The sequence below is a fragment of the Ascidia mentula genome, chromosome 1 (assembly GCF_947561715.1).
Source record: "Ascidia mentula chromosome 1, kaAscMent1.1, whole genome shotgun sequence".
Classification (NCBI taxonomy): domain Eukaryota; kingdom Metazoa; phylum Chordata; class Ascidiacea; order Phlebobranchia; family Ascidiidae; genus Ascidia; species Ascidia mentula.
Window position 1 is genome coordinate 3,925,252 of NC_138566.1, and position 13,204 is coordinate 3,938,455.

Below are 13,204 nucleotides of genomic sequence, written 5' to 3' on the forward strand. Positions count from 1 at the left end.
CTCCTTGTGTTGTAAATGTTTTCACTGCTTATTTAGTTAATTTTTTTTTTAAGTGAGACAAAATTTTCACCTCAGCTTGTTTTTATTGTTTTCAGGTCACGAAAAAAAAATTTCTAATGCAAAGATAAGATGTATGGCCTTTAGGAAACAATTTAATCGAGAAATTAGTTTAACTCAACGTTAGCCAGCAACGTAGAATTAATAGTGAAACTAAAAAGTCTGCGATGCCTTGACATGTTGAAAATACATGATTTAAATATAAACCAACTTTACTGTTAAAGCCACGTTACTGCTTGACACGCTCTGTTGCAACACAAGTAAGCAACACGTTGGGTGAAAGTAATTTCTTGACTCAAAAGGAAAAAAAATGTCACAGTTGCTGATGGAAGCTGTAACAGATCGAGAAACCCCCAAAATTACGTCACAACATAAATCGCTTGGAGTCACGCAAAAAATACGTCGCAGTGACGTTTCCACAAATACGCCCACTGTAACCCTTACGCTCTACCATACGCTGTCACGTATAACCTGAATGAGAAAAAACCTTAACCTGAATTGTCTTCGTTGCATGTTTCTCTTTATCGCCTCTAACGGTTACCTGCGATCTCTATGACAGCTCGTTGGTGTGGCCAAGCGACATTACATATGCGTGGCTGTCACGCGAAAGACTGGCTGAAGGACTTACTTTTTATCACTCTTACGGATTTTGATAAAGATAAGTGGTTTCGCCTCTCACGCCATCGTTCACTGTTGATTGGCTATGTGGAGTAAATGACGTATGCCACTACATAACAGAGAGATAGTCCGTTGAAGTGTGCACACGTAACAATATAATTTTGGGTGCTTTGAAACTGAAAACAGCAAATTATTATCCCAATACGAACGTACAAGTGTCCCCTTATCCATGTATGCCAGCCGCCAAAGCAGAATGCTACACTGCAAATAAAATATTCCTATATCAACCAAAATGTTTTGATAGAATATTCCAAGCTAGAATGTAAACACCCAAACGGCTATAAAGCACTAAATTTTTGTGAAAAGGAAATAAAATTTCCGCCGCACTTAAATTGTTTTAAATGTATTATTTAATACATCAACAGCTACCAATACAAGGGTTTAAACACAAGCATTTTGACAGAAAGTAGCTTAGAGAAACGCTTACCATTGGCACAAACTGCATATCCTTTTATCAACACCTAGAGAGTCGGATATAAACAGTTTTGCCCCCTAGGGCGCGGTATGGAACTATTTGCAAATTTCATTACCCAAATCTTGTTTTGCCACAATTATTCAAAGCGCTTGAGGAGATAGATAAGTATGCTGTAGTTTTTAAAATATTCCAGCGCTTCTGACATTGTTGGACGCGACTCGAGACGACATTTGGTGTCGCCAATGACAACTATTGGGCTGTTTAACTATAATTGGCTTTAAATGGCCTTGTAGGGATTGCATTTTTTAATATAAAAATTAAGTTTGACAAGGGACACTGTACGCTCGTATTGGGACAATAATTTGATGTTTTCAGTTTCAAAGCGCCCAAATTTGTGTTGTTATGTGTGCACCCTTCAAGAGACCATCTCTCTTTTCCCACGATGCATTTTGTTTGCCAAACAACAAAACAAAAGATGTAAGCCAAACCAACGGACTTTGTTCTGAAATCCAGAGATTCTCTAACTCGCAACGGCCTGGTTCCTCTTTTTAAGTTTCCAGGAGTGTATAGTGCAACAATTAAAAAAATGTTTGAAAAAATGACGACAAATAACATGCAAAGTCAGGCTTCGTTTACCAAAAATTGCAAAAAACTTGGTTGTGTGCATAAAATATCAAGGCGTTACGTACATTTACCGAAATAAGGTTCACTAGCATCGCAATCCTACATGGCTATGCGAAAGCAAGGTATCACTTCTGCGTTTTACCGAAGGTATTATGTTTCCTGCTTTGGTCAAATTAAATTAAATGTTCGATGTGTTACAAGGGTAATGTTTCAATGTTTTATCTTTGCAAGATTATCGACGCACCAAAATCCAAAATTTACCAACAGAAAACTTGCAATTTTTATTTCATATTATCTGGTTGTGTTGGTAACGTAAGTCAAGGCTCTCGACCAGTATACACCAAGTTCAAAACCTGTTCAGGCTTCCATTTTCTTGTAATTCTACTCATGTGATCTGTTTCGATAAGCCCAAAGCTCTCATTTACTTCTAAGTACGTTTAGTTACAAAGAATATGAACTTATACTACCGTTCATAAATATTGACACTTTACGTCCGTTCTGAGACTATAAGAGCGCATTTTGATATTTCTCTACTGAAGGCTTAGCTTGTGACATAAGAAATAAAAAAAAAACTAGTGAGAATGTTTCTGAGCCTCGATTTCAAACGCATGTCACAAGTGGTGCCAACAACAAATTAATCCTTAAAAGTTCATTGATATCATCGCCACACATATCGGGATTTATGCTCGGAATAACTGGATTCTAATCTCAGCGGGTTGAAAAAACATTTCCGAAGTTCTATATGCGGGTTTCGAGCCCAGGATGTCCTTATAGTTAAAATCCCTGTAAATGAAAAGAATATGTACGCATTTTTACGAGCTTTCGCGGGTACCTCTCATTTCATCAAATGAAAAGGGTCACACCTCATAAAACTAGAGGTACTCGCGAAAGCTTGTGTTTTTGGAAAATAAAAGCCAGTCTTCTCAGAAGAATGGCAAATCAGGATAATTCAGTTCATAAACACATGACTATTACGACACATTTCATAACACATTTATTACAGGCATCGGTCATGTTATAAACACACAGGTCAGGCAACTACTAATAAGTACACTTCTATACATATCCCTCATAATTTAGTTTAATCACTTGTCGACTTTTTATGTGTCGATGTTTTGCCACCATTTACACTGAAATAAATCTCGAAACCCCAAAAGGTTTCATCGGCCCAATGAGGGTTGACCTTCAAAACATGATATGTTTCCATGAATTCCTTTACAACATCTTCGCGATATCCTCCATGTTTTATGTATATGTCGAAAAGATCTTCAATCTGACGCAAAAATATCGGGCATCAATAAACTTCATCACATCAACTTTGAGCTAATGTTTACTGGGTATTTTTAACAAATTATCAGGTACAACAGAACAAGGCCAACTAAGTCTCCTTTCATATTTAGCACGATTTTAGTACATGGTTCTATAAATGAATGTTTTTAAATAGTAAAAATTTTTCCTGACTTTCTTATTGATGGGAACCTGTGCCAGATTAACCTTAAGGATTATGCCTTGCGACAGCCAAAAACGCTGCCACTTACAAGTTCTGAATTAAAGAGGCTGAACGTTCAACAGGGTTTTTTTAACCGCATTCTTGGTAAGCGCTATGTTCAGGCGGTTTGTCATAAATTGCCTCGGGTCCAACAGAGTATAAAAAAGATAATTTTCAAAAACTTTTAAAGGGTTCGGGTTTTTTTACACATTTTTACATTTTTTTAAAAGTAGAGTATTTTTTGAGATTCATCATTTGTCAACATGGTCAATATCTCCCATAACAGAAAGAACATCGCATAAAACTTTCAATACCGTTTTCCCGGCCTCTGTTAGATGTGCATCACGTATACCGGGGAAATCCTTCTTTTTCATATCCTTAATATCTTTGTAGAGATATTCATCCCTCTTAATTCCCTGCGAAAAATTAATCGAATCGTTTTATCGCAAGCATGTAAATTACCAATACTTACTAAGTAGCCGACGCGTTGATATAAGGGATCCAAGTCCTGCAAAAATTCTTTGCTTTATTGCTGTTTCGATTTTCATGGAAATATTAAGCTTGTTTTATTTTGTTTATATACTTGTGTGTGTGCCCCGAAAAAAAAACTTACTTCGTATGTTTTAATTGAGTCATCTTTTGGTTCATCCTTGATCGCCTGTTAAAATATTTTTTAATGACTGACTTAATGAATTATAAAAAACACGTTTATATTTTCTTATACTTTCGGGCCAATAAGATATTTGACGGCTTTACTTAAATACTCTACACAAATTTGATCTGGAATGCGCACTTCTTACGTGATCTTTACAGTAGTTGTTAGGAAAAGGCGGGCTTTTCTTACGATAAGTAAACTTCGTAATATGGCGGAAATATCTGCGAATGACTGCAAAAACGTGTGAAAATTCAAAACACTTTTTGTGGACCAGCGAAATTTAAACTAAAGTAAAATAAACAGAATATGCTAACTTTTTGACCCAACAATATGAGCTTTGTGCCTTATTTTATGTTAAAAGATAAAATCCTTGCACTCTCCCGTCTAGTGTTTGCCCGAACCCAATTGTACGTGTTTTGCGAAAGTGGGGTTAATGGACAAAAATAAATGAACTGTATACCATGACGACCTCTCCAATGATTTTCAGCCTCCGCCTAGAATAATCTTATGGCGCTTTACCGCAAACAAGCCTTTAGCACAAGCCTAAATCCTCACACAATCATCGTTTGGGGTCTCTTACGTAATCATTAATTTTTTTACATAGTTCAATAGACTATGTATAGATATAACTGTATTTTGTTCAGCGATGAATGGTAAGTGAGTTTTAGTTATTAAGGAAATGCATTTACCAAATATTGCAACGAAAAGCCCTTATTGTAATAAAACATTTTATTGCAAAGCAAATGTTCTTCAATGTTATGATTCAATGTTATGATAGAAATGTCAATATGTGCAAATGTTATTTACTTTTTTCTTTATTGCTGAGTTTGGAGGAAATATTTAATAAAAAACTTAATTTGCTTGGTGTCTTTGAGCTTGGTCGACTGTTAAATTTTTTTTTTTTACTGCATAACGAATTTTTAAAAACATTATATAGTTTTATACAATTTCGTTTCAGTAACATATACATTGCTAACTTATTGATATCGATGGTATGCTTCTTACCATTTTATTAAGATCGTCTGAGAGGGAATTATCCGCATCCTGCAAAATCAAAGTTTAAAATGTTGTTGACAAACTAAGTTGTTTAATTACTTACAGTCTTGTGAGATGAAGTTGAACTATTAGGGTCTTTTGGCTGTAGTTTTGGTTTTTGAGATGACATTTCAGTGTTTATCCTAAAGCTTATCTATACGAAACAAAACCAATAAATAGTAACATTTAGCTTTTTCTGTTTACGAAATAGATATGGTTGAAAACGTAGTTGGAAATTATTACAGCAGTTTTAAGGAAATTATTACAGCGGGTTTGGTGAAATATCTGCGAAATTGTAATCGATCAAATCTAGTGTTGTCAGACGTGGTGTCTCTTGTTTCCTTGAAGCATCGCTGATCATGTGCAACGACACCGTATGGTCGAGTTACTAGTTTCTCCTCAATACAATACATCAGTTCGCAACATGACCATTGACGCAAAAAAAACAAATGTTCGCTGCGTCTAACAAGGAATAATACGTCACAACATTGTTACTAACCAGATTCAAACCCACAAAAAAGGGCAATTCCTCAAAAAAGAGACTGCAATAGTGTAACGAACGATTTGGTTTTGAATTGTAACAACCTGCAACACTAAACGGTAGATAAATTGAAAATTATTATCCGCCTGCGAACACACCAAGTGTCGCTGTTCACAGTTAAGTGTCTATGTCTTCTGGATATAATCACATATTGTACAATATGCAGGCGAGACATATCGATGTTGCTTATATATGCATGTCAGTAGCCGCAGTAGAACGCTTGACTACCAATAAAACATTCCTATCTCAAATTCAAAGTTTTTAATTAAAAATGTTTATGCTTGAGAAAATTTAATAGATTGGTTGCCACTGTGTCACCGTACATAGATATGTTCAAGAAATGTACGTATTGGTCATTGTCTCATCAAGACTTCGTTAATATGACGTAATTGAACAAAGCCACGCGATATTAATGACACGACTTCTTCCTTCAATAGCTTTCGCGTAGGAGAAACTAACAATGAAGCAACAGCAGCACAACAAGACTGTAACCAAAAATGCTTCGGATTTTCGTGTCATAATGGTAATGCATGATTTCGTAATACTGGCTAGTCAAGTGGCATCCTGTCTTTAAATTGCGCGAACTAAAAGAACAGCACATGGTGCATCATCGTTAACCTTATTCGTTCTTAGATTAGAGCAAACGAGATAGCTAATTTCCTTTGCGGGTCGCTAGGCGGGTGGGATTATCAGCCAACAAATAAACAGGTTAACACACGAACAAACTCATCCGATTTCACAGCATCAATTATAACATAGACTGTCAAATACACAAGATCATTACAAAAAACTCCAAACAAATTTATCTGACGCTATGTTGGAGTGCGAAAAATGACTCAGCCCAGCGACTTATACATATAACTGATAACAAAGCTAATACAACTGCTGGTTTGTTAGACGCGGTATGTGTTGTTCCCGTAAAGCGTCACTGATCATATTGCAAACAGATCTTTGGGTCGAGAACCGAGTTTCGCCCCAAACACAATAAACTTCCGTTCGCAACATGATCGTTAACACTTCGAAAATGGTTGAGAATATTCAAACCAATCATTGTTACATTGTTGACCTAAACGGTTTTCTTTGCTTATCGAAGCGTCACACTGGTCGTATTACATACAGAACCGTTCACCGCCAGTTTATCAGATGCTATTTTGTTGCAGACGTGTACGACCTTCGCCCCAACACAATTCAGAACCGTTTGGACGAGAAATGAGTTTCACCCCAACTTAACTTGAATTGTAATTCCGTTTACATAACAAATCATAGCGAATTCGAATGCGCTTTCCTCAATCACTCCTCCCGTTTTTTTCGCAAGAGGAGCTCCAGAACTCTTAATCGCTCTCGCGGTCAATCCATTCGAAGGAGGTGTATTGAATTCGCTTCACTTTTACAACATTTCGAAAACAGATAAACAGAAGGGGTTGCAGGTGTGCGCTTTTGAATTTGTCGCATTGCATCAGGTAACGACAAAATAACAAAAGATTTGTGCTTAACACTCGATTTAAAGTTGCTGTAACCGTTTACTTTTCGTGCTATGTTGAGGAATCCAGCAGACTAAAACGTTTTAGTGCAATTCTTCTCTTGTCTTCCTGACATAGTTCAAGAGAACGTCACAGATTTTTAGATGTTTGCCTATTGTACAACGTTCATCAGTAAATATTAACAACGAAAATCACTCATGAAAAATACATTCGAGTTGTAAATTAGATTGAAATGTTTCAATTCGTCTTGAACACGGCTAAAATGGGCTTACGCCAAAACACACACAAATGCAAGAACATTTTAAAATGTCGCAGCTACCTAAACGAGATTAAAACGAATATTACATCCTTGTATAAACCAGACCAATGTGGAAAATAACATATATTTGTAAAATTTGGATTCAAACCAATCACCGTTACATTGTTGGACGCCATGTTTTTTCGCTTCGTCGAAGCGGCATCTATCGTATTACAAACAGAACGGTTTGGACGAGAAATTAGTTTCACCCGACACAATTATTCAACCAAAACCTGATCGGTGTCGCTAGAATGCGGTGACTTTCAAACTGCGCTTGGTGACGCTATGGTGTGTCAGTTTAAGTTTACAAGGACGTCACGCAACAAATTAAACAAACATAAGTTACTTTTTTGAACCATATTAGGGGAAAGGTAAAGTCAGCATTCTGCGACTAAATTTTGGTTGACTGATGAGAGAAAACGTGATATTTACCGAGGAAATATTTCATCCAAAATGCGGTAAATTTAAAGCAGGTAATCGTTGTTGTATCAAACATTCCATGCACTGTTTTGCAGAATAACTTCAAGCGAAAAACGCACATCAAAATATAAACCTCGATTACGATGCACAAAAACTTCTGAAAACCATATTATTAAGAACATGATACCACACCGGGATTTGAACCCACGATGTTCAGGGCACTAATCTGATCTGGTTTTCTGCTTCATATTGCCCGATGCTGCCACTCGCCCGCCTTCTTGGGTTGATTTCGTTCTGGGCACAAACTACACATCATTTTAACGCCACCTAGAGAGCATGCCATTAAAAGATTTTATACCCCTAGGTAGCGGAGTGGTACGTTTTGGGTATCTCATAGTCCGCACCGCACTCGACGAGGAAGATTGCAGAGTAAAACATTGGTACAAAAACCTTTAGTTAGTTATTAACTGAGTATAAAAAATACGAGCGCTTGTGAAACTGTTGGACGCGACTGGAGACGAAATTTTCTGGTATCCTAAATTTGGCTTTCCGTTTGTTTGTTTGTTTGTTTGTTTGTTTACATGAAAAGGCGGTTTGTTATCAGCAATAACCAGGTTTGGCAACGATGCTATGTTGAATGGAGTTGTGTATGCACTCGTATGTGCTTGAATCAGCTATTTCATACATGAGCAACGTAGTGAAAAGAAAATATCAACCATTATATCAGATGGGTGGTGCCAAGCGAAACTTATTTCTTTTATTTCTTTGCATTGCTCCCTGAAGGTGGAATCATTATTAAAATGCACATACAGTCGCTTGAAAGATTACTAGTGTGCTAAAAGATTATTTTATGCTTCTTTTTAAAATTTGTTGTTCAAATAGTGGCTCAGATATTGTTTCAAAGAAACCAAAGTACATCGCGTGACAGCTCGACAAGCGAAGAGCCGCCTCTGTTTGCTCAAATATATTTACTTTACACAGAGCAAATTAATAGGTTAACTATAAACAGGTTGGGTAAAAGCTTGATAGTTCAAAGGTTAGCGATAAATCAATTTTCCTATGCAATGTCTTTATAAATTGCTGCAACCAGTGGAAATAAAGAAAATCAAAGAAAGAAAAAAAAAAGGTTAAATTGTTCGAAGCGCGTTAGTGGCGAGTAACTTCTACCGCGTGCCAGTTGTTAGTTAAGTGGCCGAGACTATAGTTGGGTGGCAAAAGCATAATACAGAGGATAATGAAAGCGAATATTGACAACGAATTCCAGAGTAAAGTGCGAACAGATATTTAACAAGTTACAACGAAAAAAAGGTTTGTCGTCGAGCCGGATGCCTGAAGACTGCGAGTTTCGCCGGAAAGCCTAACACCGTCTGCAGCCTTCGGTGTTCTAATTGTGTGAAGAATTGAGTAGGGAAACATGCGTGTTGCTGCAAGGTATATTAGTCTATCATTAAATCATAACCACACAAAAATATTTTTTCATTTTTTTTCCTTTGCTGGATATGGATGATCTTACAAAGGGATTATCTTCATTGGTTCTACAAATATGTACTTGGTTAATATTTTGCCTTACTGTACATTACAGCAATATATTTCAGAAAAACAAACGTCATTTGTAATTTTTTTTTTTCGCCTGGAATTAGTCTAATCAAATAGAACTGGACCTTACTTACCAATAAAGGGAATCGCTTTGTAAGATCATCCATATCCAGCAAATTTAAATACACAATTAAGCAACAAACATTTTGTGCACTTTTTCGTAATTACTGAAAGAAAAACCAGACCGAAGTAAGGCAACTTTTCTATTTTTGGACCGCCCAGAGAGTAAATGCAATTACATGTTGTTTGCCAAGTACCTGCCAAGTACCTGCGAAGTACGGACAGAAAACCAACTTATATTAACTGCCGTGCTAGAATATGATCAATAAACACATCATTTTCGTCCATTATACCAACGAACTTTATATAAGATCTAAGTTACATTTTTTTTACATACAACGAAAGTGTGACATACTTTAGTTAACATAAACGGAGTAATCCAAAACATTTTCATTCATAGGATTCATCATCACATTATGTTTACACTATCAACGTGCAAGTGTAAGAGCTACTCAACTGTGATTACTCCAAAAAACAACAGCGTATGCGAAGACTGAAGGGACTAACACAAACTATAGCGCATCGTTGAAGTGTAAACCTCTGTAATTATGATTATCTCTAACCTCAAGAGCAACATTTTGAGATTTGGTCAATGAGTTCGACGCCACAGGTAAGTGATTATCTTGCGCCAATACAAATATTGTTCGTGTTTGACAAATATTTACAAGGCAAACAAAAAAACATCAACACTGTTATTTAATCGCAACTTACACAACTGATTTACCCTTTGGCCCCTTGCACTGTACGGTAAACGCTGGCGACAAAACGACCACTACCAAAGACAAAGTAATGAACAAAGTAATGTTGTGCTGATTAAGCTGAATGATTTATAACGGATGTGGTGACTTGCATTAAATGTATCGGTGAAACCACTCATCTTAACTATTGTTTTAAAAGGAAACAAGTCCACGGCATGCAACCACTAATATATATGATGTTATTCAAATTAGCCTACATACTAATCAAACTTGTCTTGGCTAAACTACCTATCCGCAAAATTTTTGATACAAAAATCTTTTCTGTTTTGTATGATTTTAAATAAATTTTATTTGCAATTACAACGATAGAATAATGCACAGAAAAGTCTAACATCAATAGTTGTCATAAATCGTTGCAGTTTTGCAGAAAAAAGACGCCATTTTTGTGGGTCAATCTTGACAATGACATTTTGCAATTATATTTCACTTTGTTTATTAGAGTAAATACCCCGAGCAGAATCGAAATTTTATTGTTCAGTTTACTTTTGGAGGTCTGTGAACACATGACGAAATAAGTCTATGTCGCCGAGAAAGTTTGGGATATCTTTACGTGAAGAAAAATATACCGTATTGAAAGTAGTAAACTGGTAAGAAGGGAAAATATAGCTGTAGGGCTAATTATATTTCCAATTTAACTTTGGATGAACAATTATCTCCACCATCTTGATTTTGTTGGCGATGTTCAGTAAAAGCCTGATAGGTTTGTTCAGCCCAGTAAGCATTCTTTTTTGAATTTTGGCAATTCTTCTTCCAAAAGTTTACAAATTCCTCTCGATTCATGTCAACCACCTTATTATACATTTCTTGCACCTTAAACAGTAAAAAAAAGAAAACCGTTTCAAAATGCCGAGGATTAAATTGTATAGCCTTTCGAACTCAGTAAGTTGATTTATTTTTCTCCTGAAGCCTGTGCAAGCAGCCAAATTTTATCAAAAAAATCATCAACATTTTTATTCGTCTATGACGTCATAATAATGTTTAGAAAACAAGACAACTTGTTCCTGCTGTGCAGTAGACAGTATATAAACAAAGTGAGCCAATAATAAGATTTTAGTGAGCTGTATACAGGTGGCCATCACTACTTCGACCTATGAGGTCTCAACAGTGCAGCTTGGTGTGATTCTTCTGGACGACTCTGCCGACCAAACAGTTTGCATAGTCACCACTAAGTGGAAGCCTGGCCGTTTGGTCGGCAAAGTCGTCCACAAGAGTAGGCATTAAAAATTAGGCCGTAAACAAATAAATTTTGTCTGAAACACCGTACCGTAAAACCACTGTCGGCCATAAATGTTGAGTATGCCTTATCCATGCCCGGTACATCAGTCCATTCCATATCCGCAAGAGGTTTCTTGAGAAACTTATCTTTTTTAAGATTCTGCAAATATGTACTTGGTTAATATTTTGCCTTACTGTACATTACAGCAATATATTTCAGAAAAAACGTCACTTGTCGTTCATTTTGTTTCGCCTGGAATTAGTCTCATCAAATAGAACTGGACCTTACACACCAGCAATGAAGAAAAGCTCTTTGTAAGATCATCCATATCCAGCAAATTTAAATACAGAATATTAAGTGCAATTTTTCCGTAATTACTGAAAAAAAAACAGACAAAAAAACAACTTTTCTGTATGGGAACGCCCAGAGAGTAAATGCAATTACGTGTTGTTTGTTTATTGAACATATTCTACCCAGAGAGTAAATGCAATTACAAGTACCTGCGAAGTACGGACAAAAAGATTAACATAAACTACAGCGCATCGTTGAAGTGTAAACCCCTGTAATTATGCATTATATCTAACCTCAAGAGCAAAAGTTTGAGATTTGGTCAATGAGTTCGACGCCACAGCTGAGTGATTATCTTACGCCATTACAAATATGGTTCGTGTTTGACAAATATTTGCAAGGCAAACAGAAAAACATCAACACTGTTATTTATTCGGGTTTGTAGAGTGGCGGAGGTTGGATTGCAACACGGCAATAAATCGCAGTGTGTCTGCGGACAACAAATTCTCTGTACTCATAGCGTTAACATAATTAACCTCCCAAATTACTTGCATGTATACTATACTGACCATATTGCAGAGTCAAAACTTAAAAATATTTTTAAAAAGGCAATTCTTCCTCCTGGTTGCTGCAACAACCTCTCATTTGCAATGATGACTTGGTTGGTATGTCATGCATAAAAATTAATTTTATTTACAACATGTTGGCAAACAAAGTTAAACTTAAAATGGCCAACGCTGGAAAACAACATGTTGGATCATATCGTGGCAAAGCTTCGCTAAAGGCAAGTTGTCACGCGAAATAAATACGCCCATTGTTAAGCAAATATATTTCAGAAAATTTAGGCGACTCCCCGCTTGAAAATTGTCACGCGATGCACTTTTATTTCAGAAACCTAAAAAAGTATGTGTATAGGCAACAACAAAAAACTAAATAATCTCTTAGCATTGACTTGTGAAGCTTGCAAAACAATTCACAGACAGCAAACAAACAGGGAAGCATGTGTAGAAACGCATACGATTGCACAGTGTCTGTTATATAAGTTGTTAGAAATACACATTATTGTACAAAACTTCAAACAAATTTCTACAACGCTTAGTTGAAATGTTAAACATGACTCTTGTCCCGGGTCTTATATATATTCGATGATATTGACTTACTTCAAAACAAACCTCAAATATTCGTAGTTTGTTAAAATTTATGTTTAAATCTTCACTGGCAGTTAAACAAATGCTTTCTATCGCGTTGCAAATTCAACCTCTGTTGCACATTATATTCGTTTCAGCTTACCCGGAAGCGTATCATTAATTTTCTTTCGGGTTTTATAATTTGATTTTGATGGTTATGCTACGTATTCACAATAAACTATTACGCTCGCATTTTGCTACAGAAAGATATAATGTTCTGTAAGTTCTGTAACATCTTGTCTTTGTATTGCGCAAAGTCAAAGAACAGCACATGGTGCATCATCTTTAACCACATTTGTTCTTGGATAAGAGCGAACCACATTTCCTGGGGCAGTCGCTACGCAATTCACAGCCAGCAAACAAACAGGCAAGCATGTGTAGAAACGCATACGATTGCACAGTGTCT

General features: G+C 36.3%; 1 protein-coding gene across 1 annotated transcript; it reads right to left on the minus strand.

Annotated features, from left to right (window-relative positions):
• Positions 1-2,806: 2,806 nt before the first annotated feature.
• LOC145913410 (uncharacterized) lies at positions 2,807-5,103 on the minus strand. The gene is made up of 6 exons (XM_083001063.1): positions 5,018-5,103; positions 4,924-4,962; positions 3,877-3,921; positions 3,736-3,771; positions 3,578-3,679; positions 2,807-3,047 (listed from the first exon to the last, which is right to left on the minus strand). Exons 1-6 carry the CDS (start codon positions 5,081-5,083, stop codon positions 2,856-2,858), a joined length of 480 nt encoding a protein of 159 aa, XP_082857189.1. The 5' UTR covers positions 5,084-5,103; the 3' UTR covers positions 2,807-2,855.
• Between the last annotated feature and the right edge of the window lie 8,101 nt (positions 5,104-13,204).

Coding starts and splice junctions, on each gene's coding strand:
- LOC145913410 (XM_083001063.1), bottom strand. CDS start 5,083: ATGTCATCTCAAAAACCAAAACTACAGCCAAAAGACCCTAATAGTTCA. Junction 4,963..5,017: donor CAACTTCATCTCACAAGACT/GTAAGTAATTAA, acceptor TTGATTTTGCAG/GATGCGGATAATTCCCTCTC. Junction 3,772..3,876: donor ACTCAATTAAAACATACGAA/GTAAGTTTTTTT, acceptor GAATTTTTGCAG/GACTTGGATCCCTTATATCA.